General features: G+C 35.1%; 2 protein-coding genes across 3 annotated transcripts; one reads left to right on the top strand and one right to left on the bottom strand.

Moving 5' to 3' along the window:
* Positions 1 to 679: 679 nt before the first annotated feature.
* LOC107962209 (protein ENHANCED DISEASE RESISTANCE 4) lies at positions 680 to 3,815 on the top strand. 2 transcript variants are annotated; one of them, XM_016898518.2, is made up of 3 exons: positions 680 to 1,236; positions 1,354 to 3,495; positions 3,596 to 3,815. In XM_016898518.2, the coding sequence occupies exons 1-2, from the start codon at positions 1,116 to 1,118 to the stop codon at positions 3,462 to 3,464; spliced, it is 2,232 nt and encodes a 743-aa protein (XP_016754007.2). In that variant the 5' UTR covers positions 680 to 1,115; the 3' UTR covers positions 3,465 to 3,495; positions 3,596 to 3,815. The 2 variants fall into 2 exon arrangements, with proteins under 2 accessions (XP_016754007.2, XP_016754005.2); XM_016898516.2 differs by having other exon boundaries at positions 1,354 to 3,815.
* A 6,198-nt stretch (positions 3,816 to 10,013) lies between these two features.
* Positions 10,014 to 14,538, bottom strand: LOC107962210 (uncharacterized aarF domain-containing protein kinase At5g05200, chloroplastic). Its single transcript, XM_016898519.2, has 10 exons — positions 14,148 to 14,538; positions 13,866 to 14,008; positions 13,649 to 13,762; positions 13,172 to 13,360; positions 12,877 to 13,032; positions 12,259 to 12,524; positions 12,056 to 12,153; positions 11,294 to 11,472; positions 10,735 to 10,851; positions 10,014 to 10,359 (listed from the first exon to the last, which is right to left on the bottom strand). The coding sequence occupies exons 1-10, from the start codon at positions 14,377 to 14,379 to the stop codon at positions 10,177 to 10,179; spliced, it is 1,677 nt and encodes a 558-aa protein (XP_016754008.1). The 5' UTR covers positions 14,380 to 14,538; the 3' UTR covers positions 10,014 to 10,176.
* Between the last annotated feature and the right edge of the window lie 1,084 nt (positions 14,539 to 15,622).

The raw sequence follows: 15,622 nt of genomic DNA, 5'->3' as shown, positions 1-15,622 counted from the left end.
TATAGTTTACCCTAATTTTAATTTGTATTTTGAAGTAGTAAAATATGTCTATGTCATTCAAATTTTAAATCCTAAGTATAGGGTTGACTTCTTCTAGCTGTGACATAAACTTTCCTCATAAATTAAACAATGAAATTATTATTATAACTCACTCACACACCTTACCTCTTTTTATTGGTTTATACAATTTGGATTTTATTTTATTTTTTTAAATTTTATCTAAACTTAACTATCGATATTTTAAAAAAAGTCAAATTAATTTTTTCAAGGCTAAATATTAAAAATTAGGATCCATTCTTTTAGAAGTTATACACGTAAGAGCTAAATCTTTTCAAATGATGATATAACAAAAATGCTTTAATAAGGGTTTTTTACATATTTCAATTTAGTCTATAATAAAAATTAAGTGAATATTGACATGTTTAGAATGAATCAATAATAACTGAATCTGATATTATTTTAAAAAAGATATATGTGAATTGTTATACAAATTATTACATCAACACCCTTAAAATTTAAGGCTTTAACATCATTTTTATTAAAAAAAACAATATGATTGTTTTTAAAATATTAATAAGAAAAAAAAAAGCATTAAAAGGGTGGTTAAATGTAACATTCAACTTCACCTAAGACACCGACAGGTATTATGCCATCTCATCAGACAGTACCCTTTTCTTTGTCCCCCATTGCTTTACCTTAAATTTCATCGGCGCCAACTTAAAGTACTCCTCCTCTCCTCCTTTACCTTATTCAGACTGCACAAAAACAAATAAAGTTAGCAGCAGAAGATGGTGATGATGATGAGGTTGTCATGTCTTGGTTTTGGAAGTCAGGGTTTTGACTAAATAAAGCCTTCTTAAACATTACGAAACCCCCCAAACCCGCTCTCACTCCACTTCCATAGACCATAGACCAAAGACCCACCTTTCCCTTCCTTTCCAATTCCATTCTTTTGTTGTAAATTATATTATATATCCATCTGTTTGCAGAGCCTGGGAGATATTGGTTTGTTTCAGTACTGCTACAACTATATATATATATAGTTGCGATTGATAGTTGACTGTTGCAGAAGACAATGGTAGACATGTGATGATCCCTGGTTTTGTGGAAAAAATATGACGGATGGAACAAATCCAAAAGTTCGACTAGTTAGATGTCCTAAATGTCGATTGGTTCTTCAGGAAGTCCCAGATTTTCCTGTTTATAGATGTGGAGGCTGTGATGCTATTCTTGTTGGTAATTTCCTTCTTGTTAAATGTCAAACTTTTCATGCTTCTTGCCAATCAAAATCATCTCTTGCTTCTTATATTACTCTTTCCAAGATGGTTAAATGACGATTAATCTTGCTTGCAGCGAAAACTCAAAAATCCATTGCCAAAAGCACCTCTGTCTTGCAAGCTGCTGACAACTTATCTATTGAAGGGCACCACTTGCAAGCTGCTGACAACTTATCTATTGAAGGGCACCACAAGAAGGATCGTGATACATCCAGATCCAGTAGTAGTTATAGTTATAGTGATTGTGAAAAGCTTGATGAAAATGGATCAAATAAAGGACAGAAAAATGGAAAAGGACAGCTCCAGTTGGAAAATTTAGAATATTGCAATGCTGAGCAGCAAGGAGTTTCCAGTGGCACTTGTTTTAAATCCACAGAGCTTCATGATGAGAGTGTCGCAGAGGCCAATGACGATACCTTGCGGTTAGAAGCCAATAACAACCCACAAGCTACAAGAGAAATCAATTTAAATGTTTCAGATAATCTCTTGGAGCAACCTCAGAAAACTGAACTCGTGTTTGACCGTTTAAGGTCTGTTGATACTTTTGAAACTTCGGATTTTGGTAGCCCCAGTTCTGGGCTCAGTGGTCCTGATGGTGGAATGGATGATCAGAAATTACATTCTCTTAAAAATAGTTACAAGGCTGCTAGCTATCTTGTTCCTGAAGAAACACACCCAAGGGACAAGTTATCAGCCAGAGGTACGATGGATGGTAGTTCTGGAATGCAAGATCCTGCAAGAAATCTGTCATCAGATTTGTCCAACAAGAAGCATTTTGCCACACAAAAATACAGCAGGCGGCATCGAGATGAACCCCTAGAACCTGGAAACTGGCCAAGAGTTGACATAGATGAATGTCCATCTCACATTCCTTTCTCTAGAAAGGCTTCCCTGCGCAAGTACGAGCATGCTGGCCCTTCACGTGAATCGCAGGATGAGTTCCCTTTTGATTCAACCTTCTATCCGCATGAGAAGATTGAGTGCAATGAGCAAGAAAACATGAAACTGCTAAGAATGTTGCGTGAACTGCAGGTTCAAATTACCAAAACATGCCATCTCAATGGAAGGTCTTCCACTGATGCATCATGGAGGCAAAACCATTTTCCTAAATATTGCTGTCAGGAGCCACCTGAGGATGAAAACTTTTATCCTAGATATCATGGAAGACATGGGCAGAAGAGCAGCTGGAGCCAGCAAGGTGGATTCGCTTGTATGCCTTTCTCAGGAGGTGGAATAGACACTAGATATAGCATTGACAACTCCTGTTTATACTGCCATCCTCAAGACTGGAAGCTTAGTTCAGAACAGTTGCATCCACCCGTCTTTCGACATGACCGAGAACTCTGTAGAGCTCACCTCGGTCATAGTTGTTGCAATTCCTCTAGCTCTTGCTCTTCTACTCCACTAAGATATTTAGAGTCTGATTTTTCTAATTGGACGCATGTAATTAAATCTGATGATCAGAGGTACAGAGATCATGAGCTGAATCGGTATTTGAGGGAGAAAAATCATTCAGTCAGGCGACATCTCCGGCCCACCGCAGGTGGAGCACCTTTTGTAACCTGTTATTTTTGCTTCACAACATTGCAGTTACCGGCAGACTTTTTACTTTTCAAAAGGAAGTTGCATCAGCTAAGATGTGGTGCTTGTACAAAGGTACTTAAGTTTTCATTTGTAAAAGGAATCCATATAGTGCCATATGAACTTGTTGCTGCAGCACCTCCACCATGTGAAGTCAGTGACCGCAGTGAGGCAATTAATGCAGCGATTTCAACATTAGCATCTTGTAGCCATGGTGTTTTGCAAGCAGATCCTATGTCTAACTCTGATGATTGTAGTCACACTTTCAGTAAAAGCTGCTTCACTGATGGAGATCCTGTTTCTCCTGGCAATACTGACACCAAAACTATGTTTTCTAGTTCTTACGAGCATATGGAACAGAGGAAGGATTTTGTTTTGAAGCAGTCTCAAAACAAACATAAAACTTCAACAGAAACTTTTGATTCAGCTGAACCTTCTTCAACTATGTCCAGGTCAGAGGAAGTGTCCCTTGAAGAGTTGCCACCAACTGGTGGTACATCGCTTCATCACCTCATGGGATATTCTTCACCAAGCCAACTGATATATGGATTGGTGTCATCCATATCGGGCACAAGCTCAGTCCACTCCGGTGAAACATCAGACTAAATATCTTAGACTGTAATGTTTGTTTCCCAAGGTAATAATTTTGCTTCTGATTAAAGCAACATTTTTCCTGGCAAGTTGCTGCAACAGTAGCACGAAAGGCTCAGTGACCTATTTCATGATTATAACTTCAGGGTATGAGATTCATCATGTCGGGATGAAAAGGAAGAATCATCAATCCTGAGATTCCAGAGGGGATGATTTTCTTGGCATTGTTATCTATATAGCAGCATAGGAAGAAACAGAAAAGCATTTATCCTATCCTTTATTAAGAATTATTATAGAACAGAGTAATTCTCAGGTTTTGTATTATGAGTTCATGAAAGTTAATAGAGGAGACATTGACTTGATTTATTTAGTCAAATTAATTTGTATTTGAGATGATGCTAAAATATCCTGCATTCTTATAACTCAAGGAAGCTATACAAGTTCTGTTCATTTTACTGTAATTATTTCATACAAGAAATATTGTTCTTTTCAGCTTTCCTTTCGTCAGGGTTCCATTGGGGTTAGGGGTAGGGTGTTTTTCGGGTTTTCTTCTAGGGCTTTTTTTCACAAATAACCCAAAACTTTTTTAATTAAGAAAATGACTCATTTTTTAAAAATATGACCGGAATGACTTGAAATGTACAGTGTCGGAAGGTGCCGGCATCCCAATGGCCGACACCTAACTCCATTATCGTGTAATGGTTACGACTTGATTGGGCCGGGAGAAAAATAATAATTTTTTTTTGGTACCGGCACTGTAATGGTCAGCACCTGTATGTATTTTTATCAGTATTGTTTACAAGATGCGGATACGACCTGATTCAAAATAAAATAATATTTTTTATTAGGTGTCAGTTCGAAATAAAATACTTGTAGGACTCGTCCCAACCCTTATGCATCTTCTCCATAGCCTTCTGTTTTGCAATCCATGCCTTGTAGTTGTAGTACAATGGCCTGTAATCGTACTAACTGCTAATATTGACAATCAGAACCGGCACAGAAATCCTAGGACTCTTTTCCGCCATAGATAATATTATTTCACATATCATGTCCGAGTCTAGCCTCGAATGATCTTGTGTTACACCTGCAATAGTAGGAGTTAAAGTCAAATACGTGGACCGACTTTAGGTCATATAGAAATATCGTGTCATCGCATGATGCACCTGTAGCAACAAGTATGAGGATTGGTATACTTTTTGATTGTCCACAATCCCATCTTCTTATTAAAAGATGCCATGATTTTCCATAGGCACCTGCCATTACGCATTGCGCACTTGGCCTCAAATTTCTCCGAACTAGATTTAGTGACATAGTAGTTCACGCCATGCTTGACGTTGAACCGCTTCATCGCAACAAGAAAAAAAATCTTTCGACCTGAACTCCATGCCAACTTGCAATTCCTTGACATTTGATGAAAAAATTTCATGGCAAGTCTTCTGTATGGGAGATCCAAGAACTCTAACCCACCCTCAACTGAGAGGTCCACATTATGCATGTGGTTCAGTGGCATATATGTCATAAATTGCGGATTTGGTTTGGGATCTGAACCATCATCGTAAAAACCATTAGGTTTTGGCTTAATTTGAACCTGGTCTGGTTCGAAAAAAGTGCTATTGCTGAACCATTTGGCCTGACCTGTCGAACTAGATTGGGGTCAAATTCAGATCTGTCACCAACATTTGCTGCCTTTTTGTAACACCCCTTACCCATATTCATCGCCGGAATAGGGTAGGAGGCATTACCGGAGTTTACCGAATTAATTTTCCATTAATACGAGTTAAATACTATTTATTTACTAAAACATGTCATGGTGTCCTTTAGATGGGCCTCCAAAGCCCAAAACATACTTCGAGACCAAACTAGAATTAAATCGAAACCATAAGGAATTTTTTTTTTGCTCAATATAACCCCTTTATAAATATCTAACCTTCCCTGCAATTTTTAAAACCGAGACCAATCCAACCAACCAATTCATTTCAATCAATTTAATACAAAATTATACTTCTATTATAATTATACTATTTAACATACTCATCATTCTTTACTTTAATGTATATTCATTAAACAAGTCTTAATATTTATATAATCACCAAGCCTTATACATGCCATATAAATCAAAAAGGAAATTTACAAAAGCTACCGGAGATAATCTGGATAGTGTGATCCTCTGTGTTGATCCGATCCTCCGTATACTTTCACGTCAATCTACAAGAGACATTGAATACACTCAAGTAAGCTTATAAAAGCTTAGTAAGTTCATAGGGATAAAACATAAATCTTACCAAATATTTATACACTTATACTATATACACAATTATTAAGTTCACCTGTCAATCACAGTCATTGGTGAGTTCCCTGTATAAACTCACTACCACTTATCCATTTCCATTAATTCTTTTGGGCCCATTTGTCATATATCATTCTTTAACCAAATTAGGGAATGGTAACGGAAAATTGAGTACTTCACTTTCACTTTGCCATAGTATAACTATGGTCTTGCATATGATCACTTATCACTTTTTAAAATCATAGTCCTGCCACGGTTTTACACTGATCACATTTATCACTTGTCACTGATCAGATAAGTGTAGCTAAAGCTACCACTTATCACTTATCACTTGTCACTGATCAGATAAGAGTAGCTAAGCTACCACTTATCATTTGTCACTTATCACTGATCAGATAAGTGTAGCTGAGGCTACCACTTATCACTTATCACTTGTCACTGATCAGATAAGAGTAGCTAAGCTACCACTTATCATTTGCCACTTATCACTGATCAGATAAGTGTAGCTGAGGCTACCACTTATCACTTGTCACTGATCAGAAGTACTCAAATCCGACATTCCACTCAATTTGATCATTTATTCGATTTTCGGGTTGTTATTTTATTTTCTATTCATCAATAAATATATTTCATCATACACTATATAATTCATAAAATTAACATATAATCATTAAGCTTCAACCATATGAACTTACCTGGGTCGATTTGTAAAATTTGTGAAAATTCAGGGACTAATAAGCTACTTTTTCTTTTCCTCGACTTGTTTCGGGTTCTCGATCTATCATTGGAAAATCATTCATTTATCAGTATTGACTTCATCTTCAACCCGCTTATAAGTAATATTATCTATAATTTAATTGTTTACTTATGTATATTCCAATGCTGTCCATCGGTGTCATAGTCACTAAATTATTTTTATCTTTAGCTACAGAACTCCAAATTAGGATCCGCTAATTTTATCTGAAACTAAACTCATATATCTTCTTATCATAAAATTTTTAGAATTTTTGGTTTAGCCAATAAGTACAGTTTATTCTTTAAAGTCACCCCTGTTCTGCTGTCTGACAATTTCGACCCTTCTTCACTAAAAATTAATTATCTCTTCGTACAGAATTCGGATGATGTCCATGTTTGTTTCTATTGAAAATAGACTCATTAATTATTTTAAAAATATAAATTTAAGCCCCTAATTATTTTTCTCCAATTTTTTATGATTTTTCAAAGTCAGAACAGGGGATCCCAAAATCATTCTGACATTGTCTCACAAAATCTATTATATGTCATGATCTACAATTCTGTTGCTTACACCGTTTCTTCTATGAGAAACTAGACTCAATAAGATTTAATTTCATATTTTTTTCATCTTCTAATTCGATTTCTAAAATTTATGGTGATTTTTCAAAGTTAGACTACTGCTACTGTCCAAAACTGTTTTAGTGCAAATGTTGATTTCGATTTTTGCCCCAAATTTCACAGTTTATACAATTCAGTCCTTGCTCAATTAATCCCTCAATGAAGCTAATTCTTCCCAATTAATGCTTTACCTTAACATTATAAGTTATTTCACAATTATTTAAATTCAGAATTTCCACATAAAACCCTAACTTCAAACTTTTTCACCTTTAGATCCCAAACATTCACTTTCTATTCAATTCTTTCAATAAAATCAGCATATAAACAATTTAAAACTCTAATTCCATGCTAAATCATCATATAATTCCAGCACACATTCATATCAGCTTTCAATTTCTTTCATAGAATCAAAAACTAATGAATTAAACAAGTGGACCTAGTTGTAAAAGTCATAAAAACACAAAAATTTCAAGAAATAATCAAGAATTGAACTTACTTGTAGTAAAAATATGAAAAACCAGCTTAATAAAACCCTTCTATGGTGTTTTTGCTGATGAGAATGCAGAAAAATAATGAGAATTCTAGATAATTCCACTTTAGTCCTAGTTTATTAAGTAAATTTTGCAATATTCCAATTTTGCCCTTAATTCATCAATTTTCCTGCCGATTTCATGCACCTTGCCGTCCAGCCCAAATAGACCTGGGGTCTATTTGCCTTTTAAACCCTCTCTCTTTTATCATTTAAGCTATTTATCATTTCCCATAATTTTACATTTGTTACAATTTAATCCTTTTTATTCAATTAACTATTGAAACTTTAAAATTTCTTGACGAAACTTTAATACTAACTTATTAACACTCCATAAATATTTATAAAAATATTTATGGCTCGTTTTAAAAATTTTCAAACTCTCGATATCTCGTTTCCGATTCTAATTTAATTTTTTTTTATTTCTAGTACACTATTCGCTATTTCAAAAATTTTCTTGACTTCACACTTAACTTATATTCACTAAATTATTAATATTTTCTACTCATTTGTCGGGTTTAGTGATCTCGAATCACTATTCCGACACCACTAAAAATTCAGGCTATTACACTTTTCGTTCGCGCTTGTGTATTCGTCCTTAGCTGCATATTCATTCGCAACTTTCGGCAATACTCAGTACCATATGTAGGGTTGGATGCCCGTTTGCTGAATCCCAATGAAGAGAGTAAATCATCAGTCCTCCTATACCCCCACGGTACTACCAACATTTGCACTGGATTGCCAACTGGTGTAGGTTGACGACATACCGACATAAGTGCTTCTGGCCCAAGACATCGTACCATCGAAGTCAAATTCGAATGCACTCACTAAATGCCATGCTCGAGTGTTGAAGTTTAGGTTGTCGCTATACCCTGAGTGATGGATGGAATAGTTGTCGAAGTTAAAATCAGGTCCTGAAACTGAAAAATGTCTCTTCATTGACGATTTCAGGATATCATAATGGTCGCTTTGTAACAAAGAAATGAAACCACCGCACAACCATGTGATAGGACTTTCTGCTTCTTGTTCAATTCTAGCATGACCCAGAACATTGGTTGAAGAAGAACCGGCTTCATCGACCTCCCTAAACTTGACATATAACTTGAGTATAGCATTACTGCTTGAGCAATGCGAATCTAGCACCGCCTCGAGCTCTGTATCTCCAGTCACGTGAAAGAGCTCGTACTTAAAGAGGTCCAATGAGGCCAAATATCTACATTTTAAGTTCAAAATTCTTCTCCAACTTGAACCCCTGACTTTTCTCTTAATTTTTGTCCGTAGCTCACGCAATTGTATGCTACAAAATGCCAACTTCGTTGATTGGGCTCTTGTAAATAGGACTTCGATGTCCGTATTGCATATTTGACCATTGTAATAACTTACAGATTTCACCCGTCGACTCATCCTCCTCCTATACGAAAAAAATTTTAGATGATTTAATATAGAAAAAAGCTCAATATCAGAGACGAGAGAAAATCTAAGGGAATGCACTTACTCAATGTTTTACAAACTGAGGTAGGAATGCAACGTCTTTTAATACGAACAAACAATGTGGGAGAGGGGATGCTTGAAAATCTTACCAGGGATTCCCGGGAGCAAAGCACGGAGAGTAGGTGGTAAAAGTTAGGAGAGATAAAACACATCCAGCTGAAAGCGTTTTCCCTGACACGTTTAGAGGAAAACGCTCCAGCTGGATGCGTTTTATCTCTCCCAACTTTCAACACACACGAAGCATATTTCTCTTTTTCTTTTTCCTTTCACAATCTTCTCCCGGCCTATAAAAGGGGGACTCCTCCGGCCTAAACCCCTTACCTTTAAAATTTTCTCTCTCTAGATTTTTCTTCCTGCTTTAGTGTTTAAATTTTTTGTCAGAATTATTTAGTCGCCAATGATGCAATAGCACTTGGAGACACACATCTTGTGATTAACTTAAAAATCCATCATATGCAAATCAAATTTCAGGTGACGATGCTTTATAAGTTTAAGTGTCAAGCTTAAATAGAGGTCCCGGTCGACGGCCGTTATGCGAGCATGAGTGGGAGTATAAGTTGGTTGAATCAATGAATTGACAATCCATACTTTTAAAGTGGACAACTCAACCGAGTATTTTTACGAGAACCTCAAGGCATGGGAGCAATGCTATTATCCGAACTATACTTTCATTAGGGACCACGTCTTTGTTCTCAAGCCCACTCACAACAACATTTTTCCATTATCGATACATATATGCCTGCCTCAATTAGCCATGCTAGATAGACTGTTTTTTGAAAATTTAGAAAAATAGACTGTTTTTAGAAAACGAATGTGAACACGTCATAAGGAAGTCGGGTTTTGAGGTGGCGGTGTTTTATACAGTCACATATTTTAAAATATATGAAGGTCCCAGTCGACATTATAGTCCAACCTCTAATTATTTCATAGAAGAAATATTGTTCTTTTCAGCTTTTTCTACAAGTTGCACTGAACATAATATTCAGTCCCCTTCATTTTTCCTTGCATATACATAAAAGAAGAGAAAAGAAAATAAGCAAAATCTTATACATCTTTAATTGCATTTTCTATCTTAAGTTGTCTCTATAGTTGCTTCTTCTTCTATTAGACACAATGGTTATCCTTTGATCCTGAAGCATGTTCATGTCAGGGGCAAGCAACCGTGTATAACGGTCAAAATACAGAAGTTGTTTCATTAGAAGTGCAAACTCCCTCGGAAATCGCAGTCCATATGACTCACTCACCCGAACCTGCAAAGAGCCGAAAAATTAGAAATGACATGGAGATTAATATCACCATAAAAAAGATCCATGAAGGTCGCAATTACTCTCGAATACGTTAACAATCCCCTTTTACTTCTAGTCAAACTATAATTCACAGAAATAATTTGCCTCTGTATTTGGTCACTGAAATGTTTGAAAAGAAAAGAGAGAATATGCCATGGCAACGGCCTTTAAATATACCAGACATATTATGGCAATACTAGAATTTCTAATAAAAGGGAACTGGGAGTCCAAATATCAGATGTAATTCAAGTTTGACATGATAATTGCTGTTAACTGTTGCCTTATTGGCTTAAAAACTTTGGTAACGAACTTCATAGTTCATATAATAAAAAAGCTTACCACATCAAGAAAAAGTGCATTCATCTGTCTCTCATCAACAATTATATTTGCAGAGACAGCAGTTGCATTTGTATTTGTCCCTCGGGCAGTGGCGACGACTACCTCTGTATCAAGTTCCTGCATTGATTAAAAAGGAAAAAAAAAAAAGCATAGAACTTGAACAAAGGAAAGTTTGACCAGGAACTTCATAAGAGATAACTAATTAGTCAAGGAGATTTGCCGGTCAGCATCTTTCAGTAGATTTTAGAAAATAAGAGTTCTTCATGTTCCCACTACAGAACTCAACTTTATTTACAGTCAACACAAACAATACCTATAAAATTGAACAGTAATGCCTCAAAAGTCTCTGATGGTTTATCAATAGCTTATATACCAGTGGATAAATTATCCATGAGAGTCAACTTATTGGTCCAAGGCAAAGTAATATTAGGTCAACAGTAATTTATCTGTTTAAATGGAGGGTTCTGTGATTGTGCCTGTGAGTGAATGCACATGCGCTTCCAAGGATATTGTTTCTTTACGTGTTCTTTGGTAAGCATCTTGGGTTTCATATACTTGCCTGTATAGATGAAAATATCTTTTCCAAATCTCTTGCAAAGGCCTTGGAGTCAATATTCTGATTGGTTGCACCCATTTCAATCAAGGCAGATGCCATTGATTCATACTCTTCAGTTGCAATGGATGCCAAAAAAACTTCCATAGCAGCCCATGTCTTTGGTGATATTCGTCCAACAATACCTGTATATTCAAATAATCTAATGAGAAATATACTATTGCTTGTTGACAATTAAACTAAAACATAGGAATCATATAAAATCAACAATGCAATTGCAACATCTTTAAATTTTAACGTAGGATTCAACCATTTTAATTAGAGTTCAACGCTTATAAGTTAATGCTAACTGTGGTTAATAATGGATGTCAAGAAAGAACATGAAGAGAACCCCTTTCAAGTCCTAATTATAATCAAATAGGATCTTCTTAGGTCTACTTTCGGAAGCATCATCAGATAAAAAGATGTAATTGCTTTGGTGTTCCAGTTCGGATATCATGCACAGGAAGACAACATTTCCAGCGTAAAGAAGTTGCTAAGAACGTTAGGTCAACAAGCCAACATGTAACATCCCAACAATCAAATCTAACCTATTGCGATCAAATTAACAAATATGACCATTCAAGCTCATTTCTTAACTGCACAAAATGCCAAAAGCTAAGTAGGGTCATATATCCAAAATTAGCGACTGATGCTCCTTCACCCTAAAATAGAAAATATCAGATTAAAGTTGGATGAACCAGGCACCAAAGGAAAAAAGAAACTTACCAAAATCAAGAAACCCAATGCGACCATCACGCAGTAACCATAAATTGCCTGCATGCACATCAGCATGGAAGGTTTCACAAGCAAGTAAACTACCAAACCTGCGCATATTGTTCAAGTCAACAACATAAATGCTTCAACTGCATTCCTGTGTCTCATTATATACATTCAAGTTTCAAAAAGCATGTCAATCATTCAAGTCTTACCAGACATTAAGTGCAGTTATAAGACTATTCTCTGGGCTAGAGACAAGTGAGCTTATAGAGTCTAAATCAGTAAGAGGAACTCCATAAAGCCTCTCCATAGTCAAAACTCGCCGCGTGCTGCAATAGTTATACACTCTCGGCGCTGTTGCCTGCCTTGTTAATCCCATGACTTCAAGATATCTCCTGAAGGATTCAATATTTGTAGCCTCCTTATTGAAATCAACTTCTTCAAGCATGGATTCCCGTATATCTTTAACAATACCAACCTACTGAAAGGAAAAATACCTTATAATAAAAGCTTTTTAAACATCAGAACTTTAAAGTGTGATAGAAAAGGATGCAATAAAATGCAAAAATATCCCAGGCTTATGTAGTTTCAGAGATTAGTTGCACACATACTGTTGAGCTAAGCTTGCTAACTGATCCAACATTTGCTGTTTTGGCCAAATAATTAACAAGCAAAATGATACGTAAGCAAAGAGATAACCTTTACCTCAAAAAAAAGGGGTCTGGTATTCTCTCCCTTATCTCCAACTTAGCTAAGTAAAAGTAAATAATAGAACAGCACAGATAATCAAATAAAGAAGGAAACTTTAAAGCTTGCAATCTCATTTTTACCAGTGAAGCACGACTGAAATCAGGATTTAGGAACTCCAATATTCGAGCTGCTATATATATGAAGTTGAGGTCTGCCACCAAAATGTCCTTGATTCCAGGTTTCAATACCTTTATAACTACATCATCTTGGGAGCCTTTAAGCCTTGCACCATGTACCTAGGTATGAAAATGTACAGTTCTAATCAATAATTACAAACGCTTCCCATAACATACAAGTAACTTTGGGGACAAATATAGAAAGGGGAAGGTGGCACTACGAAATTTAAAAAAGAAAAAAAGATAGATAGATCAAGACCTGTGCTATAGAAGCTGAGGCAATTGGTGTTGGATCAATATATTCATATATGCTATCAATTGGTCTCCCTAATTCTTCACGCAAGATTGCTTGAATATCTTCAAAAGGAACTGCAGGAGCTCTGTCAAAGCATTTTTGAAATTCCTCAACATACTCTGGTGGGAAGAGTGTTGGTGCGGATGCTATGAACTGGCAAAATGTAATCTAGGATAAGCAACAAGATATAACATTTACACGAGAAGGTTAACTGAAAGACATGAAAGCCACAATAGAATCAATTACATTCAGGGAAAATTTTAAGTTGTAAATTCTTTCTACGGGAAATGTCACCAAAACTATGATGGCCTCTCCCACAACATATCGAAGAAATTTAAGCAAATGTTGTAATATGGTATCAAAGAGCAATAACACCATTTAAAATTTATCAAGCAGTTTATTATCAGTAAGAACTTTTTCCGCGGAAAGCATAGTACTCACCTGACCTAATTTGATATAAGTTGCACCCATACGCTCAAACAGTTTCCTTAAGTAAAGTGGTGAAAGCAACCCCAGCTGCAACTGAGATGGTATTCCAGTAGGTTCATTTGTGGACTGCAAAGATTTAGGGAGAATCAGTCAATTCCTATAGCTTGATTATGGATAACCAAAGCACAGCAGCATCCTTTAAAAGACAAAAGAAAAAAGAGGAAAATACCCTAGAGACATCAGCAAGCCATTCCCCACCAACACCAACAAAGGCTTGAATACCTTGAGCTAGCCTCAGGGCTCCTCGGGGACCTGTGCTTATAGATGTCTGGACGATATCCTCCAGCAGCTTGGGTAAGTTCTCAAGACTACCTGATAACCATAACAAGACAAAACTATTAAGTATGATGCTAATAAAAGATTTTGCAATCATGTCAACAAATGAAAGGGTCAAACAAGAAAACAAGAATAATAAAAAGAATGATGGGCAATCGACTTATGGGGTACTTACTTTGGAGACGAGATGAGAAACGATCTTGCTGTGTTTGAGCTTGAGATGGTTGAGAGTACTGGGCAAAAAGAAAGACGGCCCTTCCGCAATTGGGGTTGGAACTGAAACGCCAATTTGGCTTCTTAAACCCACCAATCGATCTTGTTGTACAAGCAGCTGAAGCGGCTTTATTAGGCAATTGAGGGTGATGAAACAACGGTAAACGCCCGCTTCTAAATGATGAAACTGCCATTTTGGTTTTAAGAAACTGAAGGAAAACCTTTTGATATTCTATATATATTAATTTTCTTCAGTGAACAGACAAGAAAACAGAGGGAGAGTTTGTGTACAGTTTGGTTATTACAAAGACAAAACAGTATTGTCAACAATTGGGTCTTGTCTTGTTGTTGCTTTTGGGGCCTCATACAACTCTCCTTCCTAACAAAAATAAAATATCAGAACAAAGCATGACAGAGCTGACGCCACGTGGCATGATTGAATTTTTATTCCATTTTTTTAGTAATTTCAATAACAAATTTATGTATCCGATATATCTCAATTTTGAAAATGAATAAATTCATTATTTTTCTAATAAAAATTATAAAAAAATTTTAAAAAATATATAAAGAAAGTTAAAATTTTTAAAAAAATTTAAATAATAATTTTAAAACCTAAATAAATAATTTAATTAATGATTTAAAATTTATCATATTAAAGTATTTTATTTCTTATTTTGTTATGATTTTTTTTCAAATTTATATCCTTTAATATAAAATTAGTTATTATGTAACAAGATTTTAATTTGATATATTTAAATTTTTTAATTTAGTTCGAATAATTTCACTCGATTCGATTCAACTCGACTTGAATTTCATTTCACTTGACTCGATTCAAATAAATGTCAAATCAACTTAGAATGATAAAATAAGACTCATCAATTCAATTAACTTAAAACTTTCATTCGATTCGACTCGATTCAATCAAACGCTAACCTCTAGTGGCAACTTAATGATTGTTAGTGTCTAAGTGGATAGGTCTAGATTTCGACGGACAATCAGGTAAGGTTGAGTGTTTGATCGAATTGAGTGAAAAATTTTGCGAGTTAATCGAGTTCACGAGTCCTATTTTATCATCCTAACTTGATTTAAATTTTTTGTTGAATCGAGTCGAATCGAGTGAAATTGTTCAAGTTAACTTAAAAAACTAAACATGTCAAATTAAATTATTATTACTGTATAACTAATTACATGTTAGAGCACATTAATTTGAAACTATATATATTTGAAAAATTTTTCAAAACAAAATAATAAAAAATTAACATACTTTAATATGATAAACTTGAATCATTAATTAATTTATTTAGGTCTCCAGAATTATTATTTTAAAATTATTTTAAAATTTTAACTTTTTTTAATTTTTAATTTTTTTAAAATATATAAATTTTGAAATTTTTATAAATATTTTAAATTTTTAAAGAGATAAAAATATAGTAACCT

Source organism: Gossypium hirsutum, chromosome A05 (assembly GCF_007990345.1).
Source record: "Gossypium hirsutum isolate 1008001.06 chromosome A05, Gossypium_hirsutum_v2.1, whole genome shotgun sequence".
Classification (NCBI taxonomy): domain Eukaryota; kingdom Viridiplantae; phylum Streptophyta; class Magnoliopsida; order Malvales; family Malvaceae; genus Gossypium; species Gossypium hirsutum.
The sequence above is the reverse complement of the archived record's forward strand: the minus strand, read 5'-3'. Positions and strand labels throughout refer to the sequence as shown.